Source organism: Pelobates fuscus, chromosome 3, assembly GCF_036172605.1.
Source record: "Pelobates fuscus isolate aPelFus1 chromosome 3, aPelFus1.pri, whole genome shotgun sequence".
In the NCBI taxonomy this organism is placed as follows: Eukaryota; Metazoa; Chordata; class Amphibia; order Anura; family Pelobatidae; genus Pelobates; species Pelobates fuscus.
The window spans coordinates 92616794-92633186 of NC_086319.1; the positions used below are offsets into that span (position 1 = coordinate 92616794).

A 16393-nucleotide genomic window follows, 5' to 3' on the forward strand; every position below is an offset into this window, starting at 1 on the left:
TATTTTTGGAGGGAGGGGGTATGGATTGAGATATCTAACTGCTAACTCTTGTGAATTATCTCTAAATCATGGAGCAAGCGATGGCTGGCAGATGCCTGAGAGTTCATCCTTTACAGGCACATGACATGTAAATCTCACCATGGATGCATTTAGATGCTATTAGCTCCCAAAACAAGTCTGATCAACTGTGAGCAGGCTACGAGTGGTATTGATTTTAAAACATGTATTTACCAGAATACATGCCTGTTTTACACCACTCAGTCTGACATATTATTAGTATTATTATATTATATAAGAATCACAATTTAAAATTAGTTTAATGGCATTTCAACTAAAGTGCAGTCTCTCACTGCAGGTATACACATGGCTGCTATTAGTGGGGGTATGGCCAGTAATCTGTTAAGAAGCGCAGTCCTTCTCTGAGACATAGTAATTTGGTTGGGAAACAGACCACATTGTGGCTCTCTGATGGCACAGATCCTTTACAAGTCAGTACAGCTCCCCCTCACCCCTCGTGCACATCCAAATTAGGAGGAGGTGATGCCCATTCGTTTCCTCCAGAGACTCCAGGTAAGCCACACTTATGGTAAAGGTCAGGCAAAGAAGAGGGAGGATAACATTACTTAGATTTCAATATCTGAGTTTGTGTGTTTCTGTTAGTGTTTGTGCATTCCTGTTTGTTACTGTGTGTGTACGTGTGCCGTAGCATGGCTGTCACAATACAAGGTGTATATGTTTGTCAGTGTGTGTGTCTGCCTGGCAGTTTGTATTGGTATCTTATGTATGTATTTCTGTCATTGAGTAAGCATGAGTATGTGAGCGTGTGTCTATGTATGTGTGTGAATGTGTTGATGGGACCACAACCACTAGAACTGTAAGGAGGCCCTAATCATTGATGGCTAACATTGACACCATAAATTGTTTCTGGACTACATTTCCTTTGATGCTCAGCTAGCTTTTAGAGTCTAAAAGCTAGCTGAGCATCATGGGAAATGTAATCCAGAAACAATTTATGGTGTCAAGGTTAGCCATAACTGCCCTAACTGTTATGATGGCAGCCCTGGTTCTAAATGCTCTTTTTCATAGTGCATATACATTTACTGGGTTAGTCCAACAACAACAACAACAAAAAAAAACATGATACTGATTGGCCAGTGCTGCGGTTTGCCGCATCTGCACAATTGCCTTGGATTGGCTGGGATTGTCAATTCTGATTATTTCAGGGCCAGCAGGCCTGCACAGCTCTGAAAAATAAGTTCTAACCCGATTTAGGGAGACAAAGGGAGGGCCGGAAACCTAAATAGTGTTATTAACACTATAGGGTCAGGAATATATGTTTGTATTCCTGACCCTATTGTGTTCCTTCAAGGCTAGGATAGCCAAACTGAAAAAAAATGCTTCCTCTGATTGAGAGAATTTCTCCAGTCCATCTATTTTGACAAGCAAGATTCTCCCAGGCTGAGCTGTCCAGCCAGTTAAAATGTCCTTGACATATTTTGGTAAATAGAATGTTTGTTGAACATTCTTCTTTAACAGCACCAGGGTATGATCCACATTTAAATTAACTAGAGCCTAGTAAACTTTCCCCTCTGCTTATTTTATTTGTGTGTGTATATATATAAAAAAAATTTTTTCAGGAATATACTTTAAAAATATTGCAGTCTGACATAAGACATAATTTTAAGATATCTTAAATTCAAGGTGAAGAGACAGGTCAGTGCCAAAGTTCCATTCTAACAAATAGTAAACATAATGCAAAATATAATTTATAAATTCTATAGACTATAGCAGAAATAAAATACTCTTGGATAATGTGTAAAATGGGTAAAAGAGGTCACATTGTGTATGAGTGTCCCTGTCGTCCTGGTAACAGCGGACACAATCAGGAGGGTACAGTCCCAGCTCACACACTGACAGAGAACACGATGCCGCCCGTGACGTCACAACCTCTGCCAGAGCACGGGCTGCTGGTGGAGCTGGTGGAGAAGGTTGGGGGGGATGTGTGACGTAGATCTGCGCGCTCCCTCCGCAGCTCTCTCTCCTCCTCGCCGTTCCCGCGCACGGGGTCGCGCTGCGTGAGCGCGCCCGCCGTCTGTGTGAAGGATAGAGAGAGCCGTGACGGCCGAGGCTGCCCCCGCCGGCACCCATGGGAGGGTGTGTGGGCACTCACCACGACTCCTCGGGAAGCCTGAACGAGAACTCGGACGGGACCGGAGGTGAGGAGGCAGGGGTAGGGGGGAAAGCTCCAGGGATAGTGGGGAGAGGGCAGAGGCAGGGGAGGAGGAGGGGAAGGAGAAACGGATCCGCTGCTCTTTTGTCTGATACTGGACCCTTTAAGGCACATCCCTCAGCTGTTAGAGAACTACAACTCCCATGATGCATTGACAGCATTAGGCTGCCAAAGCATTGTGGGAGTTGTAGTACTTCAGCTGCTAGGGATGCCCACCCATGCTTTCATATAATGCCCACTCTAGGGACATGAAGAACAGGGGCTAACCCAGTGTATGCCCCTTCTAGGGGGAGAGTAGAAAATAATGTTACTGATAGCACCACCTGCTGGTGAGGGCACTAAGCACACCCTGTTATGTCAACCACCCCACATGGCAGGGGCACAGTAAGGGTAGGTGGAGCAGCCATAGGGGTTATAAAGGTTGGCATGTCATTCAGGATGAACAGAGAGACAGTTTGAATCAAGTAGAATTACATCTTCTTGTAGATTCACTCAGAACACTGGGGTAACTGGACAGATACATAGTTACAATTCAGAGAGAACACATTTGTTGTCACTCAATATAAACCTTTTTTTGGTTTGTTAGTTATTTGACACTGATGGTATACATACTCCCATTGATGTAAATCCACAGTTGTTAAGGTTGGAAGAGCATCATGGGAATGATAGTTCTACAACAGTTGGGTGGAGGGTCTGCATTTTGGCCGCCCCTGTGCAAACACAATTTTAAAGTGTTTTTTTATGTTAGAAACTAAACTTATAGACTCCATTAATACGGTGTGACATTAACCACCTCCTTTGTTCTAAATAATGAACACAACTGGCAACAAAGTATTGGTAGAATCCGCCAGTTCCAGCCTCTCATCTCCTCATAGAGAACTGTCAAATTCCCAGTTTCTTGAGTTGTGGAATATTGAGTTCCAGGTCACTTGACCTTCTGATCATCTGTTTTCTCATTTAGTGAAATGGCAACTTTCTTTTTAAAACTTTGGAGACAGTAGAGGCCGTGGGTTCTAAATAGCAAACCGTTTTTTGTGTGGTTTTTTTTTTTTTTGCAACTCTGCTATTCGCAGAAATGCTACATTTGGTGTGTTACATTATTTATTTTGCCATGTATAATGCAGGAAAGGCAGTGAATGTTGGACACAGTTCGTATTTGTTATTGGGTTTCATTGAGAAGCTGTTTCAATACCTCAGTGGTACTTTAAGATATATATATATATATATATATATATATATATATATATATATATATATATATATATATATATATATATATATATATATATATCGTTTAGGTCATGTTAGGTGGCCTAATCATATTTTAACATATTTGTTTGATGATATATTGGTGAACGTTTAATAGTTGTCAGAGCAGAATGTCATATATGTTGCTGTTTAACCAGCAGCTTTTTTCAAATTTATCCAAGATTTATTTTCTCTGACATTACTGTAAGTTTTACCAGATCTACGGAACTAAAATTATTGACTTCCACATTCACACACGATAAAGGACTTAATTCATTTTGACACAGATGTTAAAAGATGTCATAGGGAAACTGACCTGCTGCAAGGCAGATTTCCCTTGAACTTGGTAAATAGACATCTCCTTGTTTGCCAGCTGTGTCTACCTCCTGCTGTTATTTTTTTTCCCTCTCTCCCACCATCGCTCCAGTGCTTCCTATAGCATCTGGTCTTTGTCTCCTGCACACTCTTCTTTAGCTTCTCTTTGCCCTATCCCCACTAGGCCAAAAGCATGATTTATCACTATCATTATTGAAACAGACATACACACACCCAAATGCCCTGGATCATTAGAGGTAGATGAGCCACGGGATTAGTGTATATGTAGTTAGACTGACCAACCCTACTTTTCTGAAACTTATCCTTGGTGTCACTGTAACCTAGCATTTGAAACAAGATATTTTCTAGTTGTGTTTTAGTTCGATGTAACCTTTAAAAAAAAAAAAAATTCAAATAAAATAAAACCAATTTTTTACTCGAGTGTTTTGAATATGACCTTCAAACAGGTATTCTCTGTGAACTAAAGGCCCAGTTCAACAGCTTTTTTTTTTTTATTTCTTATTTTTTTAGTTTCTCTTGCAAATATTTTATTGGGTGCTTTATATCTGTTCGGTACTGGTAGCATTCTAGATCAAATTGGATGCTTTAGTTCTGCCCAACAACATTAGCATTCTAGATTATTTGGAGGTTTTAGAGTTCTGCCCAGCACTAATTGCGTCTTAGATTATATTTTAGACATTGGTTCTAGCCAACAGTAGTAGCATTCTAGATAACATGGGTGGCTTTAACTATGCCATGTAATAGCACCTGAGATGACATTGGATGCGTTGAATGGAACGGGTTGGAATACTTTCTCAAAATATGATGTCCCATTTTTGTTACATAAACCTTTGAACATTCTCCTTAGAAATGTGTGCATTTGCAAATTCTGCAAAAAAAACCCAAAATGTGTGACGTGGCCTGCTCCGATCATGCTTCAACTGGTGCAGGACTCAAAGTCTTACTCCCCCTAAAAGATCATAATCACTCTCTTAGGCTCTTTACTTCATTCCATACACCCCATGTAGCGAAGCGCTCCATTTTCCATCCCTGGGACTGCTCTGCAGGATCAGAAGCTATATGTCTGGAACTCTAAAATCAGACAAGTACGAGGCTCCTGCCCAGTGCAACTTACACTTATCGCCACTCAGTTCCCCAGAGTACTACTTGGAGAGGAGATGAGGAATATGAAGAACCATCAAAGCACACTGAAAGGAAAGGAGAGCCCTTTTTCTCCAGAATCAGGAGGTAAACATTACGGGGCTGCGGCAGCCTGGAACTCTGCGTCGGATTGGAAAATGTCCACAGCTTGGCTAAACGTCACTAGATAATTACTCGTGCTGGGTACATCTGATCCAGGCGCTTTGTGGACATTTTGCTCGACAGTTGTCGACATACTCTTGGAGAAAGTTATGTTTTGAGGTTACTGATGTAAGGTGCCGTCTTTGACTGGAAGTTTAATCAAAAATCATCCCCAGTTAATTGAGTTATCCCCCAGACACAGCGGCACCAGGCAAGGAACCTATTGTCCCTGTTGACGACCACTAATTGTGGAAGTCCCTATAAATATGTGCCTGTTGTCTAAATAAAGTGTTGTTGTTTTACCCTTCACCAAGTGTCATATGGTGTTTGGGGAAAGGGCTATATTCACTTCAAAGCTTTTTTTACTTCCAGCGAGAGGGAGCTCTGACAGAGATACAGGAGTTCCGTCACAACATGTTTTGTTGCTGAAAGTGTGAAACCTTAAAGGATATAATATGAATTCCTAACGTGAATGTGGTTAGCTTATTGGACCCCCTTAGAAGTAAAAATAAGATTTACTCCCCCTTAGTCCCCTTGCACACCAGTCTCTCTGTGGCGGCCATTATCTCCGTGGCTGAAGATCTCATTACTCACAACCTCTGCTAATCCAATGCTTTCCCATAGGGCAGTACTGGGATTAGTGCGACATTCTGCATTGCTAAGCATGAAAATTCACAATGTCGATCCTGCAAAGATTGCAGGACCACACCAGGAAGCACCTCCACTGGCTGCGAGAGTGATTGCTACTGGAGGTGTACCCAGCTGGCAATGTAAACACTACCTTTTCTCAGAAGAGGCAGTGTTTGCATTGCTGAGGCTGGAGAAATCCTGGTGCTTACAGGTTCCCCTTAAGAACAAATGATATTCATTGCCATTAACAAAGTTTACTACTTAAAGATCTATTTAACAACACAAAGCATCCTCTCTATTTTCCATAGTTTGATTGTCCCCTTCTAATGCTACATGTGTAGGACATTCTATGTTAAGATCTCTCAGGATCAGTTTATGATACCATAGACAGTCACAAGTTACTAGTTAGTTAAACCCATGCCACATGTCAGTGTGTTTTTAGCAGGTGTATTCTTACTGGCGATTTTTGCATTGGCAACACATTTGTTTACAGTTACTCAAATGAATTGTGAGATTTTACTAAAAAAAAAAATTTTGTTTAGCTTTTTTTCTTTTATATTATGGGAGTCTTGTTTTACTTTGTTTTGTTTTTTACTAGACAATGTTGTTTTTCCCAGAAAATATGTCCGTATCTTAAGATCTAGCTTTAGATCTTAAAACACAAAGGTATATACAACACAGATCTGCATATACCCCTTCCTTACCTATTACAAACGTCCTGGTGACTATTATTATTTTTTTTAGCTCTCGTAATTCTTCAAATGATTGCAGATTAAGAGTGAAGAAGGCTGGAATACCACTTGGAAGTAAAGGTTTTAGAAAAAAAGTTATTTAATTATATATAATGGTACTCAATGGTGGTAAATCTATCAGTTAAAAAAATACACCAGTGTATCATGAACAAGTTTGACAGTCACATGCATCCTTTTGCTTCTATTTTTTTTTCCTTCTTTTTAACAGGGATCACACGTAGAATACAGTTGGCAAGTAGCAATGAGAGATTCTGAAATTGTAGATAATTCAAGGTTACTGCAACTTTTTAGGTACAATTCCAGGGCTGAACGGTTATGATTCTAGTTTGACACTGTTAACATTTGCAATCGCCTTTTCAACTCTCAACAATTCTTTGTTTTCTGAATAAACCATTGAATTGGTGTCTCCATTAGATTGGCTGCTATCTATGTGGGCACAGAGAGACATTTTATTTAAAGGGATTCTATACTGCCAGGAAAACAAAGCTGTTGTCCCTGCACTATAGGTTTCTAAGGCGCCCCGCTGTGCTGAACAGTTAAAATCCCTTCAGGCACTTACCTAAATCCAGTGCCGATGTCCCTTGGTGCTGGGTCAGGCTCCGCCCACGCTCCTTCTTTCGCCGATGTCAGCCAACGGGGGAGGCCTAATGCACATGAGCGGCAATGGCCACGATTGCGTTAGGATTTTCCCATAGGAAAGCATTATTCAATGTCTTGTAACAAAGCCCTGGCTTGGAAGGAACATTCTTCAAGGATCAACAATTTGCAAACCAGACTCCTCATTGGTTGAAGGGGTCAATTTGTTCAATTTAAGGAAAATATTTTTTTTTAATAGAGACATTCTGTTACTTATTTATTTTTCAAGTGTGTCCACTTTTTTTCCTCATATATCATTTTTATTGAAGCACACATAGTAGTACAGCACTCTTGAATAATAGGCAGTTGGTAATCAGCCATTAACAATTAACAGTTGGCAAGAACCGCTTGCTAAACAGATTTCATACATTACTGAGCATCTAAGATAGACCAGGTACTCTCGATTGTGGCATCATGACTAGGTACCTCTCTGTAGTATTTACAGTATGATGCCATGCTATGATGCAGATTGTCATCTGGCATTATTCCATAGCCAATTCCTGCCACGTGTCTGCCTGTTTCGCTGCCTATTGTTCAAACTGATCACATTTAATTATGAAGTAACCTACATGGGAATGGGGGTACAGAAAAGAAAAGGACAGGGAAGGGTGGTATGGAGTTCTCACAGTTACCTGAACTAATTTGTGATACATTTCGTCTTACATGCACTAGTACCCCATTAACCTCCGGCTTATATTTAGTTCCTCAGTTTATGACCATGTTAATACTGCACTCTTGCACTCCTGTTGCATGTCTCCTCAAGACCCATCCTAGCTATAAGAGTTATCAGTGTGATCGGGCCCTATGCCTATTCGACCAGCTGCTCCAGTCTCTGGCAAATTCAGGCGCACAGTCATTCATCCTGCACACCATTTGTTCGTAAGAACTAATTGTGTCTAGTCTAGTGCTTATTTCGTCTAGCGACGGAATCGTTCTACTTTTCCAGTTGAGCGCTATGCAGATTTTTAACTACCGTGAGTATGTTTAAGATTACCTTGCGGTGAAGATTGCTGGCCATATTAGGGATTATATGGAGTAGGTAGTACTACAGTCATAATCGGAGGTTGAGTTTAGTGGTTGTGAGAATGACATCTCGAATTTGCTCTCAGAATTTATCAAGGTGGTGGCAGTTCCAAACCATATGCAGCATAGTGCCCGTCTGCTCTACACATCTCCTACACAGCGCAGAGGAGCCACTATATATACGTGATAACTTGTGCGGCAACTTGTACCATCTCATAGTGATGTTGCAATAGGCTTCCCAGAGCGAGGGACTCCTTGAGGCCTGCTTCATGTTAGCCATGGCTTCATGCCATTTTGGCTGTGAAAATGTGTTGCCCAGTTCCCTCTCCCACTGCCTCATGTAGGGCAATTTCTCTAGAGCCGTGCCTGTGATCAGTGCATTATAACACAGAGATAGCGGTTTAATCTGTTTTACTACTAGTACCTGATGAAGCGACAACAAAGCCGCTGTAGGTTGTTTCTGCCCATCCTGTACCACTGATAGTAGGATATTTTTTACTCTTAAATAGACATACATATCCCTCATCGGTAGAGCATATTGTCTTTTGTAGGTCTGGGAACAACTTAATATAATTTCCCTCAAGTAAGTCCTGTATCGTGCCCTTGGTGGTCCACGTTGACACTGGGAGATCCGGGGAGAGGGTAGTTAGCGCCTTTAGAGCCGCTGATCGGAAAAGCTCATTATTATACGGAATACTTGGACTCCAGAATAGCCATGAGTTCAACAGGAATCTTGAACACATTAGCATAGTTAGCATAGCATGGAGAAACGTGTTCGCCCAAAGTAAGTGAGCAATGTCATGTGGCTGCAGGCAAGCAATTTCTAGGGACATCCACACCGGGTGGTGGATGGATGTGAGGTCTTAAGTATGCATAGTCCTTGTGCCAGCAATAGCCCCCCCCCCCCCCCCCCCTTCGTGTATGGAAGCCCTAAACTGCGATATGCCACTCAAGGCTGTTTCCTCTTCAAGACTGGAAGAGTTAGACTGGAAGAGTTTGAGCAGTTTGTTTGGTAGCGCAATGGGTAGTGTTCGGAAAAGGTAGATAAACATGTGGGGGTCAGCTGTGGTGCAAGTTTAATAATAGTTGGATAGCCCGTCTGGTTTGGGGAGAGATTTTATTGCCATATTAACTTCCTCCTCCGTAAATGGGCTGTCAAGGAATGTGCACTGATCTTGGGATAGGTGAAGGAGGTGTACACAATCTAGAAATTGGTCTATCTCTGCTTGAGATGGCTGGTGCGTTTCAGGGTCATTTTGTAGCTGATATAGGGAAGCATAGTTACCCGCTAGATCATCTACCACATCCTGCGGATTGTATAGCTTATCCCCCTGTTTAGAAGTGAAGTAGGGAATGTTGTATTGGAGGTATTTTTGCTTGTCTCCTGGCCATGAGCTTATCCGCTTTATTGCCTGCTACATAGTGGGATTGACTCAAATATCTCGTGTGTTTTTCAGTAGTTTGTAGTTGTGAGGTATGAAGTTCAGCTTTAAGAAACAACAGCCATTTATGATATGTCTTGGCAGGGGTCATCTTGTGTGTGGCCTCCATGGCCGAAATCTCCTGAACTAGTCTATTCTGTTTCATGCAACCAGCCTTTTTTTTGAGAGATCCCAGCTCGCATTACTGCCCTATGTGCCATGCATTGCGTGACAATCGGGGTTGGGCAGTGCTTGTGGACTTCAAAGTAGGTGGTAAGATGAGATTTGATTTTGAGTAGACAATCTGTGTCATCTAGCAATGCTTAATTTAATCACCAAGTGCCGCAGTCCCTGGCTGGATACAGGATTGTTACTAGTAGTGGCGAATGATCTGACCATGTTATGGGACAAATATGCATGCTAATTGCATGCGGCAATGTGCACTTTTCAAAGAGACAGAGATCAATTCTTGTGTAGGTCATATGAACCAGCGAGTAAAATGTGTAATCCCTTGTGCGGGGATATAAGTTGCGCCATACATTGTAAAAGTCGTGAGTCTGTAGCAATTTGGCTAGGTGTTGGCTGAGAGAGAGAGACTTACGTTTAGACGGCCTGTTGTGGGCTTGCTTGATATCTAGCGAAGGGTCAGGGGTGCAATTGAAGTCTCCACATACTACATTATGCCCCTCCTGGGGTTGTCCTATTGTGCAGAAGGCCATGCTTAGGAAAGACTTTTGGGTGTCATTTGGGGCGTATAGAGATATCATAGTCAATTTAAGGCCATTTAGAGAGCCCACCACTATTAACAGTCTACCATCCCGACTTACATACTGTTTGGTAAGGGAGAAGAGCCAGTCGCTATGAAAATAAATAGACTCCTTTCGATTTGGTATGGGACATAGCATGAAAAGCTTGGGTATACTGCTTAACAATAAATTTAGGGGGGTTACGGACACAAAAGTGGGTCTCCTGTAAGCATACTATAGCCACCTTGGATGCACGTATTTCTTGAGAGGCTAGCCTTCTCTTGTGGGCGCTATTAAGGCCCTTGAAATTCAAGGACAGTATAGAGAGGGAATTAGTTATGGCCCCACATCAGTAGTATGCTTGCCCACCCTATCACTTCCATGGTCTGGATAGTATTGTAAGAGTTAATGTGAAAACTCAAGGAGAAGGGAAACAAAAACAACCTGAAAAATAAACCAAAGTATGCACAAAGCGCCATCACTACAGTTGGCGCTCTTTGTAGATGAGGCGCAAGCCACCAACTATGGCTTGCCGATTCTCTCATCCTTGGGGGAATACTCTGTGTTCCGAGCGAGGTACAAACGACCCTTAATGTAAACTCATAATCAACACTGCCTTACGGGATAAACGAGGCATAACTGTACAGTTTACTGCCTAGGGACCCTATCTCTCAACGCTCAGGGAGCTTAACTGGTATTGGGGAAGGGTGGACGTTTTGGTTCTAATTACCCCAACAACTCAAACTGTTGTAGCAGTCCGACACTCCTGCCCATAGTGTAAAATTCAATGCAATATCTGACATATATGGTAACACCATTTCATTTGGTAAGCCCCTATGCCCAGAGTCACATAGTAACCTCATGTCATCTGAAAATCAAAGGATATATTACGTGCCCATGGTCTAAGCTCCGGTGAGAGAAAGTTCAGTTGGCCCCGTTTTCATGCCTTATTAGGCAATCCCGCCATTTCCCACTCACCCTGGAGACGTTTTGGCGATAAGGGCAGCCGGATCCGCTTGTGCTTGGATAGGAAAAAGTCCCCATTCTTTTACGAGGCGCATGCCCACCTCCGGTTCGTTAGCAATGTTTCTTCCACTCCTCCATATGATTAGTTTAGCCAGGTATCCCCAGCGATATTGTACGTTGTTGTTGTTTCGTAGCAGATTCGTCACCGTCACAAATTCTCTACGACGGTTTATCGTTAATGTCGACAGATCCGCATATAGTTGGCAGCTTGATGATCTTTCTTGCCCCATTTAGCAGTGCATCTTTTCTTTTAAAATAATGAAAGTGCGCCACCGCATCGCATGGCATATCTTGGGCCAGTCTTGGAGGCCTTGTGAAGCGGTGGGCCCTGTCTAGCAGCCACTCACTGTCCTTAACATCTGGCAGCAGTGATTTACAAAGTCCCAGAATGTAGTCAGACAGTGCCTCCGCCGCCAAATTTTCTCGGATCCCGCGGTAGCGGACGTTGTTCCGCCTCGAGTGGTCCTCCATGTCCGCCAGCTTACACTTGTGTTGGAGGTGCTCCTCAGCCAAGTGTTGCACAGTGTCTGCCAGTTCGCTATGCCCTGAACAAAGCTCTTCAGTACGAACCTCCAGGCAGTTCGTCCTTTCTGCTAATTCCGAGATTTCCCGTTTTATTTCACATGTCACTCGCTTGAGGTCAGATTGAAGCGTGACCCTAAACACCTGCAGTATAGCATACAACCATTTCTCGGTCACTGGTGCATCCGTGTAATTGCCCGTTTCATGGTCTGATTCCGGCTGGTTCTTTGATGACTGTGAGAGCTCTGGCTTTCGTCTCCATCGCTAGCGAGCAGTCTTTTTTTAGATTAGCGGAATGGGTCTGTGAGCTTTTTCTGCTTCGCTGGTGCCATTGTGGAAGGTAAGGTTAGATCCCTTTTGGGCAAGGGAAAAGGCAGTGTTTGCTGCGATTATATCAAGCTATTGAGTCGTTCAGGACCGGGAGCTCTCACTTCATGCGTCCGTTCACCTCGGCACTCAGCCACGTCCCCAAGTGTGTCCTTTTTAAACTTACATTTTAAATGTGGGACCATTTTCAAAGTAGTAAATATTTTATAATTTTTCTTTTGCGTGTGTACTTTCAATCCAAATATTTACAAAACCCTCCAAGCTGGAGTATTGTTATTAAATACATTATATAGATAAACATATGGACAAAAAAGGGGAAAATATACTTTTCTGTGTCAAATTTTGTAATAGATGAGTACTTCTCTATTTTGTATAGATAAAGTGTCTCTGCCAATCCCTGCTCTCTCTATCGCAGTACTATGTGGCTGTTTCAGGATATAAGTAATTTGGAAGATAAGGATAAGCAGTTGAAGCTAATTGCATTCTGACTGAACCTTAGCCCAATGAATGCAATACGTCCTCTATTTAAGCGATAACTTTAAAAAGAGACATTTTGAATATCAGAGAAAAATAAAATCAAGCCAGACGATAAATTAGTTTCATGGCTAGGAGAGACAACAAAACACAAGAGTGCTGCTTAAAATGTTTACCAGGTTTTGCATGAAACTCAAAATTGTAAGAATTGAAGTCAGAATTGCAAAATGTAGGCAAATATAGCTAATTTGAAGAAATCATACTAGTTTGGTGTTTTTTGCCATTTGAATTGAAGTACACTGCAAATCATTTTTTGTAGAGAGAAGCCCACAGCTATTAGATCATTTTGAGCAATAAATATTTTCTTGATTATCACTTGAATGTGGAATGTTAGCTGAAGCTACTTTGTTCTAATGGTATATTATGAAATTGTGGTGCCTTGTCCATCAATGAAAAAGGTGTTTAAATTAGGAAAGTACTGGGTCAAGCATATAATGTCTTATTTTCCCCAAACTGGGCCATTTATTGTTTTTTATATTTACAATAATATACCTCAGGATGACCTAAAATGAGTACTTAGAAGTACTTTAGTCATCCAGTGATGTTTGCTCAGGTTTAATCTTAACCTTGCAATATCTTCAAAAACTGTCAACATTGTACATCAAACACCACAAGCTCTGCACAGTTTCATTATCAGTGTTACATAACTAGACTACTTGAAGCTCATAACAGTAACATTATCAGTCAGTCATTTGCAGCAGTAATAAATCTTTTTCTAAATGGACCTTACTCCTGGGTGATAAATATGTGCATTCCTCATACTTTTTTCTTTTCTTTTTTTAAAGTGATACTCTGGTATGCATTTACCATTGTTTGTAATTAATGGATGAAGCATTCTAGAAATAAAAAAAGTCACATGGTGTGTTCAGCATGTTTTGTATAATCTCTCTTGGGCAGAATTGCTTAACTGTGTATACATACACTAGGTACCCATAACTAGAGTTACCAAGTTAAAGGGACATACAGGTAACTTTCAAGAATGTCTGTGGCACAGGTTGACTGATATTGTCCTTGTACACAGATGAGTATTTTCTATCACTACAGTACCTAATGCTCTTAGGGAAGTGAATTAAATACCACATTTATTTCCACTGAACTTGTGTAAAAACGCATAACCAATGTACGTGCAGAAGCCATATTCAGTTTTCTTCAGCTAATCATTACCCATCTCTGCCAGATGGGGCCGACACTAGGTCCTTTCATTAGGTGCCTAACATCATATATCAATGACAGTGTAGACATTTGGGTATGTTAATATGTTCTGGCAAAACAGCTGTTACTTCATGCCTAACGTTAAAGGACTCCATCGGTGAGAAGTTTAAACCCTTTTACATCAGTAATTGAATCCTATACAGAGCTAAGTAGCCAGGAGTTGCCTTAGATACCATTTTACACAAGAAGGAAATCATGCCCCCCTTCTGTAAAAATAAAATAATAATTTTCTTATTAATTATTTATTTTTTTTAAATGATGGCAACAAAGAGGGAAGTCACAAGACAGTGAAAAATAATGCATGGAGGGAATTTAAATGTCAAATACATTGCTTACTCATCTGTTGGATAAAGTGTGAAAGGAATACTGTCACTTCTCTTAAAACTTACATAATTGAATAAAACATTTAAATTCTCGTATATGTTGTGTTAACCTATTTTCAATCCTGTACTGTAATACTTTGTTTTATATTAAATTTATTAGTAGCAAATGACATCACAATCCAGGCACAGCCAAGGCACACAATGCAAATCAGATGGAGAAATGGAAAAATGTAAAGCATATGCGTTCACTATGGTGACGTCCAGATGCATAAGATTAAAACAATGGTTGACAGGGAGCTACAGTGGAGGCATCCAGCTGCAGAATAAAGAGGTGTGGATTTCTGAATGTAAATTTCAGACCTCACAATTGCATATTTGTTAAATATAAGGGATACACAAACAAAATATTAAACCTTTTGCTGTCTATTCCCCTTTAAATCACTTTTCTGGTTTTCATTTCTGGGTATAAGCAAATGTTTTCATGAGATTCTTTCCATCATGTCATTGTCATGCATAGCTCTATTCACTCTTTGAGATAACACATTAAAAACTCACATGAGTACGAAGCGTACATTTATTAAAATTGCCTAAATGCCTCTCCCAGGCTAATCCACCTTACCTGTCACTCCAGACCTACCGCACCTCTCTGTGAATCCCTTCATTGGCTGACCAGTCACAGTGGAATTCAATACATAATGTCGCTCCCCACTACCTGTCCTCACTAATAAACTAGTATGCTCCAGCCCGCCCCTAATAGCCAACAGTGACCTGCTCCTTGCTTCTTCTATTATTACCTCTTCCTATGCTAGATTGCAGGACTTCTCTTGTGCTGCACCAACCCTGTGGAATGCACTGTCAGACCTTCCTTTAAAACATTTCTACAGTGATTCTTCTTCAGAGCCGTCTACCACTCAACTCATTTAACCAATAAGTGCCCTCATCTCACTCTATTAACTTAATTCCCATCTTTGCAGTCCCTGCCTCCTGTGTCTAACCCTTTCTATCCATGTAGATTGTAAATTCCCATGGTGATAGGGACCTCCTCTTCTCCTGCATGTGTCAAATTTTGTACGGTCTCTTTGTTGTATAGTACCTTTTAGAGATCAACCGATATTGATTTTTTAGAACCGAGACCGATAATCTGTGAACTTTCAGGCTGATAGCCGATAATTTACCAATATTCTGTACATTTACCGTTTTGAAAAAAAGGAAACTATTTCTACACAAATCTACTATTAACTGAACATGTTTCTAATTTTTTTATTTTTTTTTAGATCTTTTTTTTTATTAAGGTAAATGCACAAAATATTTATGCCAGTCAGAATGTTGTGTGTTCTCAAGAATATATGTGTGTAGTGGATACAGTGAGAGTATTTGATTAGTGAATGCAGTGTGTGTGTGTGTGTGTGTGTGAGTGTGTGAGTGTAGTGGATACAGTGAGAGTATTTGATTAGTGAATGCAGTGTGTGTGTGTAGTGGATACAGTGAGAGTATTTGATTAGTGAATGCTGTGTGTGTAGTGGATGCAGAGTGTGTGTAGCGGATGCAGTGGGTGTGTTTGTATGTAAATATGTGAGGTAGGAATCTGGGGTAGATATGTGAGCAGCTGCACTATGGTAGACAGGGAGCAGCAGCACTGGGGTAGATGGGATAGTAGGGGCACTGGGGTAAATAGGGGAGTAAGGGCACTATGGTAGACAGGGAGCAGGGGCACTGGGATAGATGGGGTTGTAAGGGCCCTGGGGAAGATGGGGTTGTAAGAGCACTGGGGTGGTAGGGGCACTGAAGTAGATGGGGTTGTAAGGGCACGGGGTTAGATAGATGGGAAGCATGGACTCCTTCTAGCTTACCCCACACTTACCAGTTCGGGCCACATTTATGCATGCTAAGCTACGCCCCCATTGCCCTGTCTGCATTATCAGCAATATCGGTATCTTTATAGGCCGATGCTAATACCGATATTGCTGAAAATTCAGAATATCGTCCAGACTGGTAATTGGTTGATCACCTTTATCTTTTTACTTGTACCTATTGCCCCCATGGTCAGTGCTGTGAAATATGTTGGTGCTTTATAAATAAAGTTTAATAACAATAATAATAATAATATAAAAAGTTAAATCATATCTAAGCCTTGCAAAAACAAACT

At 41.2% G+C, this 16393-nt stretch overlaps 1 protein-coding gene across 1 annotated transcript in view; it reads left to right on the forward strand.

Moving 5' to 3' along the window:
• Positions 1-2037: 2037 nt before the first annotated feature.
• UBTD2 (ubiquitin domain containing 2) overlaps positions 2038-16393 on the forward strand; it is a 102490-nt gene continuing 88134 nt past the window's right edge. Inside the window, exon 1 of the mRNA XM_063447357.1 lies at positions 2038-2216. Within this exon, the coding sequence (XP_063303427.1) occupies positions 2147-2216 (70 nt within the window). The 5' untranslated portion in view covers positions 2038-2146. The remainder of the gene's footprint in view (positions 2217-16393) is intronic.